Raw genomic sequence first — 19,672 nt, 5'->3', positions numbered from 1 at the left:
CAATGAACTTTTATTGGCAAAGAAAGTATTGAACAAAAACTATTAGAAAGATGTTGAGAATGAATTAGCAAAATCGTTATGTAAAATTTGTGGCATGGTCACGTATTTATAGCCATTTGATGGCTCTTGAAAAACCAAGTTAAAAGTTGTGACTCTTGGCAATTTCTTCAAAACTAGTCACTTTAAAAGTTGTGCTCTTGTCAAAATCTTCAGAAACTAGTCATTTTAAAAATTATGACTTTTGGCAATTTATTTTTAAAAATCAGTCACTGGTAATCGATAACAATTATAGTGTAATCGATTACACATCAATAGTTGTGACTCTTCATGTTTAGATTTGAAAAACCAACATTTAGAAACACTGGTAATCAATTACAAATGTTGTGTAATCGATTACACAAGTTAAAAATGTTTTATCACAAGTTGTGACTCTTGAAATTTGAAATCCAACGTTAAAAAATATTAGTAATCGATTACATGCCTATGGTAATCGATTACTACTTTGTAAAATATTTATAAAATTGTTTGGGCTTCTGGTAATCGATTACTGCCTTATGGTAATCAATTACCAGAAAGTAAAAACTCTGGTAAAAGATTTTTCTTTGAAAAATTCTTTTGGACAAATTGTGCTATTCAATCTTTTCTTTTGAAAAAATATTTTTATACTTATCTTGATGCTTTTCTTGAAGTCCTTGCATATCTTGAGTCTTCTCTTGAATCTTCACTTGAATCTTGATTCTTGATTGAATGACTCTTTGATTCTTGAAACTTGCTTGAATCTTGATTATTGACTTGAGTCTTTGGCATCATCAAAATAAGCTTGGAAGTTTTGCTTCCACGCAGGTGAACTATGCTACCACGGAAAAAGAAATACTGGCAATTCTCTATGCATTTGAAAAGTTCAGATCTTATTTGGTAGGCTCAAAAGTTATCATTTACACCGATCATGCAGCTATTAAATATTTGATCAACAAGGCTGATTCCAAACCCAGATTGATAAGATGGATCTTGCTGCTGCAAGAATTTGATTTGGTAGTTCGGGATAAAAAGGGATCGGAAAACGTTGTAGCTGACCATTTTTCTAGATTGGTGAATAAAGAAGTCACATCGAAAGAAGCTGAAGTTAGAGATGAATTCCCTGATGAATCATTATTCTTGGTGAGTGAGAGACCTTGGTTTGCCGATATGGCCAACTTCAAAGCTGCAGGAATCATCCCAAAGGACTTAACTTGGCAGCAGAGGAAGAAATTCCTACATGATGCTCGATTTTATATCTGGGATGATCCATACTTGTTCAAGATAGGAGCTGACAACCTCCTACAAAGATGTGTGACACAAGAAGAGGCCAAGAGCATATTATGACATTGTCACAACTCTCCATGTGGCAGCCAAGGTTTTGCAATCTGGATTCTTTTGGCCCACACTTTTTAAAGATGCTCACCACATGTGCTACATTGTGATCATTGTCAGAGGATGGGGGGTATATCAAGAAGATATGAAATGCCTCTACAAAATATTATGGAGGTTGAGGTATTCGATTGTTGGGGGATTGATTTTGTAGGTCTCTTCTCTTTGTCTTTTGGCAATGAATATATACTAGTGGTTGTTGACTATGTCTCTAAATGGGTTGAAGCAGTGGCTACCCCGCATAATGATGCTAAGACTGTGGTAAATTTTTTGAAGAAGAATATTTTCTCAAGATTTGGGGTGCCCAGAATTCTGATTAGCGATGGAGGCACACACTTCTGCAATAATCAATTATAGAAGGTGTTGAAGAAATATAATGTGACACACAAAGTAGCATCGCCTTATCACCACCAGACCAATGGGTAAGCAGAAGTATCGAACAGAGAATTGAAAAAGATTTTGGAGAAAACTGTAGCTTCTACTAGAAAGGACTGGTTTATCAAATTAGAGGATACTTTATGGGCATACAGAACGACATTCAAGACTCCGATAGGTTTGTCTCCATTTTAGATGGTGTATGGAAAGTCTTGTCATTTACCAGTGGAAATGGAATATAAAGCATATTGGGCCTTGAAATTTTTGAACTTTCATGAAACCGCATCCAGAGAACAAAGGAGCCTGCAACTTTTGGAGTTGGAAGAGATGAGATTAATTGCTTATGAATCTTCAAAGCTGTATAAAGAAAGGGCCAAAAAGTATCATGATAAAAAGCTGCTCAAGAAGGACTTTCATCCAAGACAACAGGTGTTGCTTTTCAACTCAAGACTTAAATTGTTTCCTGGAAAGCTTAAATCAAAATGGTCTGGACCATTTACCATCAAGAAAGTACGACCATATGGAGCAGTGGAGCTGTGTGATCCTCAATCTAAAGATCCTGACAGGACATGGGTAGTGAACGAACATGGTTGAAGCAATATCATGGTGTAGCTATTGAAAGATTGAACACTATTCTACACTTCAAACCAGGATAACAGGAAGAAGCGTCAAGCTAATGACATTAAACGAGCGTTTGCTGGGAGGCAACCTAGTCATTTTTAATTTTGTCTTTCTTGCATTTAGTTTAGGATAATTGCTTGTGATTGTGAATGATTTTTTAGCTTGTTTACTATTGAGAAAAGGGTTTCAAGCTTTGGTGAAGAGATGGATAGAAAAGATTTAAGAAAAAAAATTTCAGTTGTCCATCTTTTAAGCGCAACCCTTACGCTAAGCGCCCTATCTTCACGTGCTAAGCCTGAGCTTGCTCGCGCTAAGCGCTTTGACCCTTCATCAGTTGGCTGAATAGTTCAACTGAGTGCACATCACCACACTAAGCCCAACATCTTCACTGGAATTGAACTTCAAGCAATGGGCTTAGTGGGGATGATGCACTAAGCGCCACTTCTCCTCTGGAAAATTTTATTTTAGGAGCGTTAAGTGCGCTGTCCTGAGCTAAGCCTCAGATCCATTCTGGAATTGAGCTTTCATAGTTGGGCTTAGCCGCAGGATGCGCTAAGCGCCAATCTCTTACTGTTTTTGAAATGCTTGGAAGTGCGCTTAGCACGCCTTGTTGCGTTAAGCCTGAACTACTCACTAGAATTTGAAGCTTGATTGCACGCTAAGCCTCACATCTTAGGCTAAGCGCATATTGCAGAAGAAAATTTTGTGTTGCAGAAAGCGCTAAGCGCCACCTGCTGCGCTAAGCCCCAGATGCTCATTGTAATTTGAAACCTCAAGTTGGGTTTAGGGCTAGGTTAGGCTAAGCACAGGGTTACTCAGAACCCAAAAGTCTCATTGGCGCGCTTAGCGCGCCATACAAATTTCAATTTTTAAAAACCAAAGGCTGAGGCACTTGGGTGGTGCTTAGCCTGTTCATCGCATCTGAAAAAAATTTCTATTTCCAGAAGAACGCACTAAGCCGACCATGTCGCGCTAAGTGCGTTCGTCACTTCTGATGAAACATGAATGAGGAAGACGCTAAACGTCATCAATGTTTAGACACTTCTGATTTTTAAAATTTTGTCTCAGTGCTAAGCCTGACCTGTCTGGCTAAGCGCCAATATGTTTCTGTTTCTCAGTCCTTTGAATAAGGCTAAGCCCAGCTACTGCGCTAAGCCCCTGTTGTGTGTCAATGAGGTTGAGCTAAGCGCGCTCTGCTGCGCTAAGCTTAACTCTCTCACTATTTTTGAGCTTTTGTAGTTAGGCTAAGCGCGCCCTGTGCACTAAGCCTAAGGGTCATTCTGGTGAGGCTGAGCTAAGCGCCATGATGCGCTAAGCTCAGACCCTCTTCTGTTTTGAAAACTATAGATTTAGGCTAAGCCCAACATGCTGCTGATCGAGGTCGTACCCGAATCAAATAAACATTAAAAATGGAGCATCTAGGAAGTGATCCTAGGTCGTCTCCCAACGAGCAATGGTCAACCAAACGTTCATAATAGATAATAATAAAACAGTAACGAATTGGGAGGGGTTGTTTGTTTTTGTAATTTAAACAGTAAGCAAATTTTAATTAGAAAATAACATAATTAAAACATGTTGTTTCCCCTTGTTTCACAAGCAAGTCTCTTATCCTAGGTTACGAGAATTTATCCTTAATCAGTTCAACCACTTAATCCAACCCTAAATTAAATTTCTAAGCGAAAATTAACATAAGGTTGTCATTATCTGATTAAGAAACACATACACCAATTAATCATGAACGAAACTTATCATTAAGCATGAACGTAAATTAAGTACAGAGACAATTAATCAAGCACTAAGCATGCATGGATTAATAGCAACAAATACAAAGTAATTGGTGAAGAGGAGAAACTGATCAGAATTCAATAGTAATAACAAAACCTCAAAGAGAGCTGTGCTTGATCCTCAAGAGAAAACAATGCTGGAGACTTAGCCTTCCATTAATCAGTAGAAAACGAAATTGTAGATTGAAGCATAAACGAAATTGTAGAAAACAAATTTTAGTCTATGTGAACAGTGCGCATGAACAGTAATAAAAACTAGAATTGCAAAACCCTAAAATTATTCTCCTCTCCAAAAACTCCCTAAACTAAAACCCTGGTGCTGTTATATAGGTCCTCAGCCCTAAAGCTTACAAATCTATTTTAAGTCTAAGCCCATAAACAAAATAAAATAAAATCTGGGTAAGATAAGATAAGATTGGATGAAATAAAATCTGGACGAAATAAAATCTGGATAAGATAAGATTTGATAAAATAAAATTGTCTGCTCTCTTCAAGTCCAAGCCCAATTCTGGATTCAAGCCCAATTGCTTATAATTCTCCTGAAATTAAATTAAAAACACAAAATTAGTCAAGTAGGCCCAAATGATAAAACTGCATAATTAATTTGATAATTAAGGCTAATCAATAATTAAAATGGTGACAAAAAGGGTTAAGAAATAGGAGAAAATAATGACACATCAAATCCCCCCACACTTAGCCTTTTGCACTCCTGGGCAAAATCAAAAAGCAAAGCAAAAAACAAATCTAGAGACATTAAAGAGAAACAAACAAACAAACACAAAAACAATTACATATTTCTCAATGAATCTCAAGGAATGAAAGGAATGGGCAACATCCAACACGTAGAGAGTTAAAGAATCAAGACAGTCATGAAAATCATCCAAGCATCTCAAACATGGCAAGATAGTCAATCAGCTCAAGAATGAAAAGTGATAAAGCCTCATAAGATATACACTCTATCTCTCAAGTGTCTAGGCTACTGTTTACTCTCAGAGCACCCATAAAAACAAACACCACATAGACTTGGCAAGACTCTAAAATTGACAACCACACCACAAACACATGCATATGAGGATCAAAAGGTCTTTTAAGGTTGTAATGGGGCCAAGGACAAGGTAGAGGAAAGTATGGGATAAGTAGCTAAAACCCAAAGGAATAGAGGAGCAATGGGGAATAAGTGAGAACTAAGAAAAAGTAGTAAACCCCAAAACCAAAATTAAAAATTAAGCATAAAAAGTAAACCCAAAACAAAGTCAACCAAGTCCTCAAACCAATCCAAGTCTTCAAACCAAGACTTCATGTATTCAACTTCATTCTTTTTCTATTTTTTTTTTGAACATGAACAATAGCAATTGAAAGCATTTGAAAAATAAAGCAACAATTAGGCAATATATGTATATACATCAAGCATGGCCAAAATACATTATCAAGCATGGCTAACAAAAACATATCATCCAATGAAACATACCCCCCCCCCCCCCCCCCCACACACACACTTTATTCCCAAAACAATTCCAAAGCTCCCAAATTCCTTAAGGGGAGGGGGAAAACCTGGGTTTTCCCTTATGGGTTGGAAAGGGCTTCAAAAAAAAGAAAGGGGAACATAGGCTCAAAGGGGCTATCAAAGGAATTAATTCAAGGTAGGCTCATTTGGCTAGAGGCTTATAAGGACAAAATGCCTAAATCATCTCCCAACATGCATGTGAAGCAAGAAGTATCAACAAGAGTCAAGCCAAGGCTATTGTGCAAGCAATCAATGGGACAAAACACACCGAATAAAATAGATGATGATGACTCAAATTCTCACCAAGGGTAAATCTATCACTTCCGATTCGAACTTTCAAAACTAACTTGACATGCAGAGAAAAACAAGGATTTGAAAATGCCAATAAACTCCTATTTCAAAAACAATTACCCATTACCTGTACATAACCTATAATTCAAAGAGAAACATGCAATGTTGTACATAAAACATAAAACCAAAATAACAAAATTAACCTAGAAAACCTAAAAAAATTAAACTAGAAAACCCAACAAAATTAATCTATAATACCCAACAAAATTAAAGAACAATCTCCCTCCCCCCCCCCCCCCCACACTTAAACGACACATTGTCCTCAATGTAGCATAATCACAAGATCAAGAGCAATCAAAACAATCAATAAAATTGGACAAGTGCAATAAAAGTAAAGAAGGAGACAAAAAAAAAACTCCCTAAGTCATGGCGGAAGAGCAGTAGGGTGAAGTAAGGAGGTCTCCTCCACCACTACATCCACTAAGGAGAGATTTGTGAGGAATGGTTTTAGCCAGTGTCCATTGACCTTGAAGCTCTTATCTGTGGATTCACTTTTTATCTCAACTGTACCATAAGGAAAAACATTAGTCACCACAAAAGGACCAATCCACTTTGACCTCAACTTACCACTCATGAGTCCGGACTTAGAGTTATACAATAAAACTTTCTGTCCAACCACGAAGTCCTTCTTAGCTATCAAGCTGTCATGGAACTTCTTGGTCTTCTCCTTGTAGAATTTGGAATTCTCATAGGCTTCTAAATGGATCTCATCTAGCTCACTTAGTTGCAACTTCCTTTCCTCTCCAGCCTGATCAATAGAGAAGTTGCAGGTTTTTACAGCCTAGTAGGCTTTGTGCTCTATCTCTACAGGAAGATGGCATGCCTTGCCAAAGACAACCCGATAAGGCGACATTCCTATGGGTACTTTGTAGGCAGTCCTATGCGCCCAAAGAGCATCATCCAGCCTGGTGCTCCAATCCTTTATGTTTGGCTGCACAATCTTCTCTAAGATCCTTTTTATCTCCCTGTTTGAAATCTCAGCCTGCCCATTAGTTTGGGGGTGGTAAGGTGTGGAAATTCTGTGCACGACCTCATACTTTTTGAGCAAGGCATACATGGATCTGTTACAAAAATGGGTGCCTTGATCACTAACGATGACTCTAGGGACTCCAAACCTGCAAAACAGATTAGTTCTAACAAAATCTACAACTACCTTAGCATCGTTAGTTCTGGTGGGCTTGGCTTCCACCTATTTTGAAACATAATCAACAGCAAGGAGAATATAAACAAAACCAAAAGAGACAGAGAAAGGCCCCATAAAATCTATACCCCAGACATCAAACACCTCACAGAATAACATGGGTTGTTGAGGCATTTGTTGTCTCCATAAAAGTGAGTCGCCTGCTCTCTGACAAGGCTCACAAGTGCTACAGATTCTCCACGCATCCTTGAAGATGGTGGGCTAATAGAAATCGTAGTCAAGCACCTTGCGAGCTATTCTCTGTATGCCAAGATGGGCCACCTGTCGCAGAAGAATGACAAAATTGCAAGACCGAGTCAATCTCATGGTCTGGAATGCATCTCCTAATAACCTGGTCACTGCACAACTTCCACAAATAGGGGTCATCCCAAATATAATGCTTAGCATCGCTCTTAATTTTATCATTTTGAGCTTTAGATGCTAAGGGAGGAAAATAGAAGCAACCAAATAATTCACAATATTAGCAAACCAGGGAGTGGGGAAGGAATCAGAAATACTATACAGAATGTACAAATGGTCATCTGGAAAATCATCCCGAATGGGTGAGTCCTCAGACGCATGCTCAATCCTACTCAGATGGTTAGCCACGAGTTCTGTGCGCCACTCTGATCATGGATTTCCAAATCAAACTCTTGGAGCCAAAGCATCCACCTGATCAATCTAGGCTTTGATTCAGCCTTCTTCAACAGGTACTTCAGAGTTGCATGGTCAGTATAAACAATAACACGAGTACCAAGTAAATATGAACGAAATTTCTCAAGAGCAAAAACTATTGCTAATAGCTCCTTCTCTGTGGTAGTGTAATTTGCTTGAGCAGCATCCAAAGTTCTAGAAGCGTAGTAGATCACCCGAGACAGCTTATCAATCTTTTGAGCAAGGACAGCCCCCAATGCGTAATTGGATGCATCACACATTAGCTCAAATGGGGCTATCCAATCAGGTGCCTGAATGATAGGAGTGGTAGTCACCGCACTCTTGATGCAATCAAAAGCCTCATTGCACTGGTCATCAAAATCAAACTGCACCTCCTTTTGCAGCAGATAGGATAGTGGAAGGGCCACTTTGCTAAAATCCTTGATAAAGCGCCTATAAAACCCTGCATGACCAAGAAAAGAACAAACCTCTCTCACGCAAGAGGGGTAAGGCAATTGTGAAATAACATCTATTTTTGCAGAGTCTACCTCTATGCCCCTACTGGAAATGATATGCCCTAAAACTATACCTTGTTCTACCATGAAGTGACATTTTTCAAAATTCAGCACAAGGTCAGTTTCAATGCATCTATTAAGAACTCTATCCAGACTATCCAAACATGTATCAAAAGAGGATCCATAAACAGTAAAATCATCCATAAAAACCTCTATGAAACTCTCTAAAAAGTCACTGAAAATGCTAAGCATACACCGCTGGAAGGTACTAGGGGCGTTGCATAGGCCAAAGGGCATCCTCCTATAGGCAAAAGTGCCAAAGGGACAGGTGAATATGGTCTTTTCTTGATCCTCAGGAGCAATATGAATTTGTAAATAACCAGAAAAACCATCAAGAAAGTAATGAGACTTACCTGCCAAGCGCTCAAACATTTGATCAATGAATGGCAGAGGAAAATGATCTTTTCTGGTTACCTGGTTCAGCCTCCTATAATCAATGCAGACTCGCCAGCTGTTCTGCACTCTTGTGGGGATAAGCTCATCCCTTTCATTCTTAATCACTGTGAGGCCTGTCTTCTTAGGAACCACTTGTACTAGACTCACCCACTAGCTGTTAGAAATGAGGTAGATGATTCCAGCTTGTAAGAGCTTGGTCACTTCCTTTTTCACCACATCTAGAATGACGGGGTTGAGTCACCGATGTGGCTGCCTCACTGGCTTAGCTCCATCCTCTAAAAGTATCCTATGCATGCATGTAGATGGGCTAATACCAGGAATGTTTGCTAAAGCCCATCCAATGGCTTTCTTGTGCTTCTTGAGAACTAGCAACAACTTCTCCTCTTGCTCAACAGCAAGGGAGGCAGAGATGATCACTGGAAATTTTACCTTGTCCTCCAAGTAAGCATATTTGAGGGTTGCTGGTAAGGGCTTCAACTCTGGTGTGGGTGGTGGCTGAACAGTGGGAGGAACCAGGGTAGGAGAAGAAGAAGGTTCCTTAGCCTGTACCTCATAAAGCAAGTCAGAAGTATATGTACTTCCTGCAACATGGTTAGTGCATTCTAACTCTAAAAAATCAACATCAAGAGGTACAACACCCAGAAAATCAGAACCAGACTCAAATTCAGATTCATTCTCAGCATAAAAATCAAATACAGGATCAAATTCAAACTCAGATTCAGATTCAATGCATAAGGAATGGCAAGTATGCAAATCAGATAAAAATGGATGTTTCCTACCATGAAGAACAGAATCAAAATCAAACATATAATCATCAACAATCTGATCAATTATCTCAGCACGAAAAATAGAATGATCCTCAGATGGATGTTTCATGGCATCAAGAATGTTAAAATGAACAACAATATCACCAAATTCTATAGACAATGTGCTAGCATAAACATCTATCTTGGTTCGGGCTGTTTTCATAAATGGCCTACCTAAAATAATTGGAATTGAACCATGGGAAAAATCCCTTTTCCATATTAAGAACATAAAAATCAACAGGAAAAATAAGTTCACCAACCCGAACCAGCACATCCTCTATGAAACCTGCGGGGTAAGCAACACTTCTATCTGCCAAATGAATCACCACATCTGTAGATTGCAAAGGTCCAAGGGATAAAGAATTGAAAATGGACAGAGGCATGACACTAACTGATCTCCTAGATCTAGCATGGCATTCTCAAATTTACTATTCCCAATAATGCAAATGTATTAGTCCAGTCTTGAGAACATATGGAACACCCTTATCAGGATATTGAATGCACAAGCTTTCATAAGTGAAATCAGGTGTAGCCATCTCCCTAAGAGTCCTCTCACGAGATGGAGGTTGAGCCATGTTCTCAGTATGAAAATTAGTAGTTGAATGCTCAAAATCAGAATATTCAGAATCACCAGCAACAAAATACTCATAATGCTCAAAATGCTCAAAATGCACAAAATGAACAGGATGCACACTATGCCTAAGTAATCTATGAAAGGTTCTATCTATTTCAAGATCAAAGGGTTGTAAATCACCTGGATTGCCCCTAGTCATGCACTATATGCAGCAAATCATGTATCTCTCAACAAGCACCTAACAAGGGGGTAAAACTACAGCTATACTCAAACAATATCCAAATGAGCTGAAATTTTGTGAGCAACACCCTAAAATCATGAAAAGATAGCACAAAAAATTTCAAACAAAAATTCAAAGTCTAGCTATGAAAACTACCTAAGAAAAGTTTAGAAAAATAGGACAATAATACTTGAGGTCCATTGCCACGTCATGTAAATTTTCTTCTACCCCAAATGCATATATAATAATAGTCATTCTGATAACCGGAGCAAAAGTTATGGCCGTTTTAAGTTTTGCTAAAAACAAGTCCCCAAAATTTTTGCCTCTCTCAAATTCAGCCACACCAAGTGCTTTTTGGTATTTTTCACACAAAATATGGACCAAAAGAAACTACCACACAAATAATCAGCCAAAAATAACAACTCTAACTATCAAAACCAAAATCGCCAATTAAATTGCAAAATCAGTCGATAAACACTGTTCATAGCATTACACAAAAAAATCAGCATTACACAAAATCAGTCGCAATTTTGTGAGCAACTGAAACAGGGAAGCGCTAAATAGGGGACGCGACTGAAATGCGAAACAGAACACTACACAAAACAAAACAACACACACTCACACACTAAACAAGATGGCTAGACTCAAAACAACTAAACACTATTATGAACCTTTAGACCACTGCTCCTTGGCAACGGCGCCAAATTTGATTGAGGTCGTACCCGAATCAAATAAACATTAAAAATGCAGTATCTAGGAAATGACCCTAGGTCGTCTCCCAACGAGCAATGGTCAACCAAACATTCATAATAGATAATAATAAAACAGTAACGAATTGGGGGGTTGTTTGTTTTTGTAATTTAAACAGCAAGCAAATTTTAATTAGAAAATAACAAAATTAAAACATGTTGTTTCCCCTTGATTCATAAGCAAGTCTCTTATCCTAGGTTACGAGAATTTATCCTTAATCAGTTCAACCACTAAATCCAACCCTAAATTAAATTACTAAGTGAAAATTAACATAAGGTTGTCATTATGTGATTAAGCAACACATACACCAATTAATCATTAATGAAACTGATCATTAAGCATGAACGTAAATTAAGCACAGAGGCAATTAATCAAGCACTAAACATGCATGGATTAATAGCAGCAAATACAGAGTAATTGGTGAAGAGGAGAAACTGATCAGAATTCAATAGTAATAACAAAACCTCAAAGAGAGTTGTGCTTGATCCTCAAGAGAAAACAATGCTGGAGACTTAGCCTTCCATTAATCAATAGAAAACGAAATTGTAGATTGAAGCAGAAACGAAATTGCAGAAAATGAATTTTAGTCTACGTGAACAGTGCGCATGAACAGTAATAAAACTGGAATTGCAAAACCCTAAAATTATTCTCCTCTCCAAAAAACTCCCTAAACTAAAACCCTGGTGCTGTTATATAGGTCCTCAACCCCAAAGCTTACAAATCTATTTTAAGTCCAAGCCCATAAAGGAAATAAAATAAAATCTGGGCAAGATAAGATAAGATTGGATGAAATAAAATCTAGACGAAATAAAATCTAGATGAAATAAAATCTGGATAAGATAAGATTTGATAAAATAAAATTGTCTGCTCTCTTCAAGTCCAAGCCCAATTCCGGATTCAAGCTCAATTGCTTATAATTCTCCTGAAATTAAATTAAAAACAAGATTAGTGAAGTAGGGCCAAATGATAAAACTGCATAATTAATTTGACAATTAAGGCTAATCAGTAATTAAAATGGTGACAAAAAGGGTTAAGAAATAGGAGAAAATAATGACATATCAGCTGCGCTAAGCCTAATCTACAAAAAAATATTTTGTGTGTCTTTAGGCTAAATGTGAGTCTGCTGCGCTTAGCCCACGAGTAAAATTTTATAAGGCGCGCTAAGCCCGGCCTTCTGAGCTAAGCGCCCAGTCAAATTTTTAGTTTTTATTTTTCTGTTTTGTTGAAAATAACCCTAATTAATCTTGTTGTTTGATCTTATATTTTCAGATGGCTTCAAAGAAAATAAAATCATTTGTTTCTTCATCTTCCCATATTAGATTTGACAGATCAAGATTCCATTCATAGGAAACTTGGGAAAGATATAATTATATTGTGGTACCTAGGAAGCTGCTGCCAGAGAGAAATGTGGTAATTTACCACATTGAGTTTGATGAGTTCAAGGAGGAACTCGAGAAAAGGAAATGGGATGAATAATTGACCAATTTTGAAGAAGGCATCATTGATGTTGCCATTGTGAAAGAATTTTATGCTAACCTCTACAACATGGAAGATAAGTCACCTAGGCAGGTGAGGGTCAGAGGTCATCTGGTCAAATTTGATGAGGACACGCTTAATACATTCTTGAAGACCCCTGTCATCATTCAGGAGGGAGAGACATTATCAGCTTATTCTAGATTTGCACTCTGGAGGCCTGATCCTCAAGAGTTAGCTGCTAAGCTCTGCATCCCAGGGAGGGGGTTTGAGCTAAATGTTGATGGTCAGCCTCTGAAGATCCTCAGGAAGAACATGACCACACTCGCTCAGACTTGGAGTGTTCTTTCTTACTCCAACTTGGTCCCTACCTCCCACACTTCTGATATCACATTGGATCGGGCCAAGTTGATTTGTGGCATTATCATGAAGATGGACATGAATCTGGGTTACCTCATCTCCTACCAGATTTCTATCATTGCCTAGCATGACTCCTCTAAGCTTGGATTCCTAGTCTTAATAACAGCTTTGTGTAAAGCTAGAGGAGTCATATCAGATTCCAGATCATTGGAGAGCCTTAGCCCTGCCATTAACTTGGCATATATAAAGAAGAACTGTTGGAATCTAGATGATCCAACAGTGACATTCAGAGGGCCAAGGAAGGCCAGGGGCAAGAGATCTGAGGCTCCCCTTACTTCAACAACACCAGATGCTTCTGCTCCTTCTTCATCCATTTTACCAGATCATTTAGCACCTTCTTCTTCTACTCCAGCTACTCCTACTCCATCTCCTGCTCAGATACCAGTTCTAGCTCTTTCTTCCTCTGGACCATCAGATTTTTCCTTTACACCAAAGATGCTATATGCGATGATACAGAGCCTACACCGAGGGCATGCAATTATCATGCAGAGCTTCCAGAGCTTGGGCCTGCCATCTATCATGGGCATGGAGGAATTTCACTCTCAGGTGGCTTGGCCAGGAGTCCAGCCTTCTCCTTCTGGAGGGGGTGGGACCTCCACAGCCCAAGAGCCTGAGCAGGCAGCAGAGGAGCCAATTTTAGCAGAGTATGAGCTCACTCCTCTTGAGCCATTTTCTTTTGCTGCAGATACATCTATGGCTCAAGAGGAGGAGATTTCTCCAGATCACATGCCAGAGCCATCCCCTGCACCTATATCTGAGGACACCATGCCATCAGCACTAGCCATGGAGCCAGAGCAGTCCATTCTTCAGGATGTACTAGCTGCTCCAGTGCTGGATTTAAATGAAGATCAGCCACAAGATGAGCAAGATGTTTAAATTCTATTTTGTTTTAATTTCTGCAAATCAAGAACAATTTAGTTATTAGTTATTTAGTTTGCTTTATGTTTCAGTTATTTAAATTTCATTCATTTAAATTCCAGTTATTTTAGTGTTGATTGCTTGTACAAAAAGCTTGTTTGAACAGTGAAATGATTGAATCATGTTTCAGTGGTTTGTTTGATATGAAATGAGTGTTTGTGAATGACTTGAATGAGAAAATGTATAATTGAGTGGACTGGAATGATTAGATGTTTGTTTTGATCAAGCTTGCATCCAATAGAAGAGAAAAAATGTGATTAGAAGTATGAATAAAAATGTTAGTCAGTTGGTCATATTGATTATGAAGGAATGCATTAACCACATCCTGGTGAAAGTGTGATCCTTAAATTTTGAAAGAAACAACTATCGTTTAGTACTGATTTTTGCATGAATCTTTGAAGTATGGACTAAATGCATGAATTGAGGATGATGAAGGCCATGTTTTGATTGTGATAGCTACTTAGCCAAAAAGCTAACCATGTGCTTGAGTGATTTATCCCTTGCACCCAGTTTGAGATGAATGAATTATTGATTGATTGAACCTTGAGCCTATACAGTGTTATCTCCTGCTACTTGGTCTTAGGTTGTAGGAGAGCATAATCCACAGAAAGCTTGGTTCAAAGCAAATTTGTCCCAAATTTGGGGGAGTAATTATCAAGGTAAATTTGTCCCAAATTTGTGGGAGACATTGGATAAGAAATAAAATGGTCAAAGAAGAGCAGCATATACACACTGTTTTCTATATATAACTATAAGTACAAATAAAAGTGTTTAAGTGTGTATGCTGCAAAGTAATGAAATGAAGCTAAGTGCTTAAATAAAAGGCAAGCATTGGGGTAGGAATGAAGGAAAAGTAAAGGTTTATCTATGGATGAATGCTCTCCTAGAATCTAAGCTTTTGAATCCTAGAAAACCCATGATTTGTTGGCAGCCTAACCTCATTACAAGCCTAGAAAGTCCTTCGAATTCATTTTGTGTGTTTATTTCTATATGGTATGAGATGAAATGCAAAAGTTAGGACTTGTGTTAGTTGTTTATAATGGATTGAACCTAAACACTTGAGCTTGAGTGAAACAATGAATGTGAGGTTTTGGTTGATGATCCTTCCTTGATATCTGTCATTCTCGCTAGCTTATTTCAGTTATGACTCTAATGCATATGTTCCTATCTTTGAAAAGCTGCATGTTTGTGAAAAGCAATTGATTGAAGCATTCTATGATATTCATTTCATATGATTGAATTTTTTTTCTGTGAAGCAAACACCATTTGGATTTACCACTGTATTTTGTCACTTGAAGACAAGTGAATTGTTCTTTCTTTGCTTGAGGACAAGAAAAACTATAAATTTGGGGGAGTTTGTTAGTCATCTTATACGACTAACTTTTATATAGAAAACATTTTCCAAAACTTGTATAGTTTCCCCAATTTATAGTTATTTTGTATGGATTTGTAAATAAATCTTGTTTTATTGTTATAGCTGTCTCTAGAATATTTTCCATGGGATTTAATGATGAAATCTATTCAATTTCAGGTTAAATGAGGCTAAGTCTTAAAGTGCTAAAAATGGTAGTTGCGCTCAACTCACCATTTGGGCTCAGCGCGCGCCAAGCGCAGCTTCAGCGTGCTTAGTGCGACAGAAGAATTTGGCAGAGTATAAATATCAAGGTCGCGTGCTAAGTGCGAGACCCACTCGCTAAGCGTGACGATTGTCTTTAGCCAGGCTCAACGCATGACTGACGCTAAACTCAAATCCAGTTACTCGCGCTAAGCACGAGGGTGGCACTAAGCGCAAAGTCGTGGATTCAGAGCCTATTTAAAGCCTGCCTTGTGCAGAATTAGGGTACATAATTTTTAGCAAGCAGTACAGAATTCCAAAGCAAGAACACCACAGTGCTAATTTTGAGATAGAAGCTCTAGAGGAAGAAAAGAGAAGCAGTTGTGCAGAGAAGCCTAGGGTTTTTCAATTAGAGAGAGATTAGTGAGATGTAGAGTGATTGTGAGGTGCTGAGAAGAGGAGGAGGGATCCCTCTTCTTGTGTAAGGAATAATTATTTTGTACTCTATCTCATGTGTGTTAGGGTTTTTCTGTAATGGCTGACTAAACACCCTTGTTGGGGATTTCTAAGAAACAACTGATGTAATTACTTTAATATCCAATTAATTGTGTTTTATGTGTTCAATGCTTCTTTCAATACTTAATTTTTGCATGCTCTTGGTCTGATCACCCATTTGTGTGTATAGTTAGGTGACTTTAGCATTGGGAAATGTACTGTTGCCTTAGAACTTGATGGAAGCAAGACTGAATAACTACATTGCAAGGGATGGATTATGGGGTTTTGGTTTTTTGAATATGCTATTACGATAATGCTATTTAAGTTAAGCATAGTCTTACAAGAGGGATTTGCGGACAAAGCTTAGGCTAAATTAGTCTAAACTTGTGAGGGATCGAGGTTTAGTATTTTAGGCTACAACATAGAACACAAAAGCATGATTGATTAGAGAAATATCTTCATATGCATCAGCTTGTTTGTTAGAAAGACCCAACACTTTTACCTTCTGCTATCAACTTTAATTACTTGCAATTTTACTATTTTAACATAGACTTTAGTTTAAATTTTGTTTTTCATCATCAACCATCAATGTTTGTTTCAACAATGCCTTATTTCTGAATATAACTCTGTCTAATACTGGTTCCTTGAGTTTGATATTCAGATTAATCCATTTTAATTTTAAATACTTGATGATCCGGTGCGCTATCCGATGAATCAGATTTCCCTTGAACATATTTGTATAAAGAAAAATTGGACAAAAAGTAACTGCAGGGGAAATCCAACAATAAACCTAATCAATTAAAGATGTTGTGGTTGTTCTTTAATTAATTAAATCATATTAATCAGTTAACATTAATTATTAATAAGAACTAAATATTTACATAATATTCTAAATAATGTAAACAAATTGAATAACATTGCATAAAAATATTCAAGATAATTTCGCATGTATAAAATTATAAAATCATACATACAAAACTTCAAAAGTAAATAAATAATATATGCATATGATTATCCAATATTTAAAACATATAAGCTCTTAACCATTAAATTTAATGTGCATAAATTATTTAGCTTAAACCAAAATAAACATACAATTAATCTTAATAAATAATTCAAACACATTGTAAGTTTACGCTTTCAAAAAGTTAACGCTTTCAAAAGGTTTATGCTTTTAATATTTATAATATTAAACTCAGCTTTCAAGAATGAGAAGTCTACGCTTTCAAAAAGTTTAGACTTTTAATATTTAGAATATTAAACTCAGCTTTCAAGAATGAGAGGATCCAGAATCTTCTTTCCCTTTTTTTTAATATGTAAAAGTTTACGCTTTCAAACTTTTATTTTAAGCTTTTTGCCGTATTGTACCTTATTCTAAAGCACCATTACACTGTTCATCTTTCTTTTCTACTTTTCTTTCCATATTGAACAATATAATTCCAACACAGAGGCAAAAAGGTGTGCATACTAATCTAAACATGCAAATCAATTTAAATGTCATATTTAGATCAAACAGAGGAAGCAAAAAGAGCACAAGCGTACCTCCAGTCATTGCAGATAAAACACGAAGTGACGCAAGCACGAATCCGAAGGCAACTTTGTTTTTCCAGACTCTTACCCACTCTGAAATAAATGCTGCATTTTTCTGAATAGAAAAGTAGGCTTGATGATATAAAACTAAGAGCACCACATCTTATTTATAGAGTCTGTCCATCACAGAGCTCAACCAATTCGTTATCAGAACGTGAGCTTGATGATAGGGATGTGAGTTTGTTACTAAACATTCCAAGGATAAGGGTTGAACTTGGGAGAAAAATGAACCAAATTCAAAAAAAAAATTTCCAAAAAAACTGGAACAGAAAAAAACAATTGAAAGAGAACGTGAGCCATTTGAAAATTCCATCAGAAACTAGCACAGAAAGTGCAGCATCAAGGTGAAGGGGGAGGGGTGCTGAATGCCATTGGTGAAACCATAGCAGAAATAGCGGAGACAACTAAGGTGATTGTTGCTGGAGAGGGAGAAAAGGAGATGATAAGAAAAACACATGAATATGATTATGGAGACTTGAAACTTGATTAGTGAGTTAAGGGCTATGTCTACAGTGAGTTGTGCATTACATGGATGTTCATAGTTTATGGAAGGAAATTTATCACGAAGTACATAGCTGCAAAAGTTCCACGTTTTATGGAGTTGTAAATAAATTAGAATAAGAATGTCTTGTTGTAATTCTATATATAGTAATTAATAATGTGTAGCTGCATGATTTTTATATATGGAAATCTATCATGCAGTACATGTTCCAGGCTTTGTGGAGTTGTAAATAAATAAGAATGTCCTTCTGTGATTATATGTTGTAATACCAATAATGTGTAGGTCTTGTACTGTGTTTTATTGATACATGACGACAACAATAAATGTATCAGTCCCTATGTTGCCTTCAGGTTCTGGTGGCAATATCTATCTGCTTGTGGAATATCAATTAGTAATAATTTTTTAATTAAGTATTTTATTATAATTTTGAATTATTAAATAATATTAGTTATGGAAGTTATTAATTTAATCCTATCAGTTAACTAATAAGTTATTTTTATGGACTTATCTTATCACTTAACTAATAATGCATATTTGCTAAGAGTTATTTTTTTGGACTTTTTTTTACCCAAATCAAATATTTAAATATATCATTCCAAAATTATTTAACCAAATAAGTCATTTCACTGTTACAAGAAACCAATTTCTCACTGGTACTTTTTTAAACTGACTTTTAACCTATATTGAAAAGAAAAAAAAAATAGTGAGAAAGGTTAACCGATTTTTCAACGTTTTTTTTAAAAAAAAAATTGAGAGTATATTTATTTAATTTTTACTAAAATCTTAGTCAAAATATTTACTCACCGACGTAAACCATTAAAAGCAAAAAAATCCTGATATTTGACATAAAGCATTGGATTCAAAATGTGAAAGTTCTACGTATTAAAACATTATAAACATGCACAAACTCGCGCAAAGAGTTACCACGATTAAAATTTTAAAGGATTAAAATTTTAAAGGAATTCACCAAGTCTACAAACTACAAAGTAACGTTTTGCATTTTCGGGCACAATTTTAAAGCTTTTATAGGCCCATGCAGTATGTGAAATTTGTACCATTGTATTCATGTTCACGAAAATTATGGGACTGCTTAACTGTTTGAACCAAAAAAATCTCATAAACAATAGTAAAATAGCCCATAAAGTGACCCTCATGAAATTGTTAAAGTGACTCTCTGCCTCTCTCTTATCCTTTATTTTTCAGAATTAGCATAACACTATAAATGGATTTAAGCTTCTCTTCAGTTGTATACATTCTAAGAAATTATTTACTTAAATTGCCTAAAAAATATACATTCTAAGAAATTCTTTAGATGAAAACATGTTAAACTGTGAATTAAAGTGTAACAAGGTTAAATGTTTTCTAAAGTTAGGAGTGAACTTAACAAAAACGGAGGTGACAATAACAATACCCTTCTATTCAAAGCAACAATCATCATACTCTTACTCTTTTCCACAAAATGATTTCATACGCATGCCACAACTGTAATATATATGCACTCCAATTACAAACTCTTATATTT

The 19,672-nt window shown here is 36.7% G+C and overlaps 1 protein-coding gene across 1 annotated transcript; it reads left to right on the top strand.

Annotated features, from left to right (window-relative positions):
- Positions 1–2,013: 2,013 nt before the first annotated feature.
- On the top strand, positions 2,014–2,376 carry LOC102668696 (uncharacterized). Its single transcript, XM_006593035.1, has one exon. The coding sequence runs from the start codon at positions 2,014–2,016 to the stop codon at positions 2,374–2,376; it is 363 nt and encodes a 120-aa protein (XP_006593098.1).
- Positions 2,377–19,672: the final 17,296 nt, after the last annotated feature.

The sequence above is a fragment of the Glycine max genome, chromosome 12 (genome assembly GCF_000004515.6).
Source record: "Glycine max cultivar Williams 82 chromosome 12, Glycine_max_v4.0, whole genome shotgun sequence".
Classification (NCBI taxonomy): domain Eukaryota; kingdom Viridiplantae; phylum Streptophyta; class Magnoliopsida; order Fabales; family Fabaceae; genus Glycine; species Glycine max.
The sequence above is the reverse complement of the archived record's forward strand: the minus strand, read 5'-3'. Positions and strand labels throughout refer to the sequence as shown.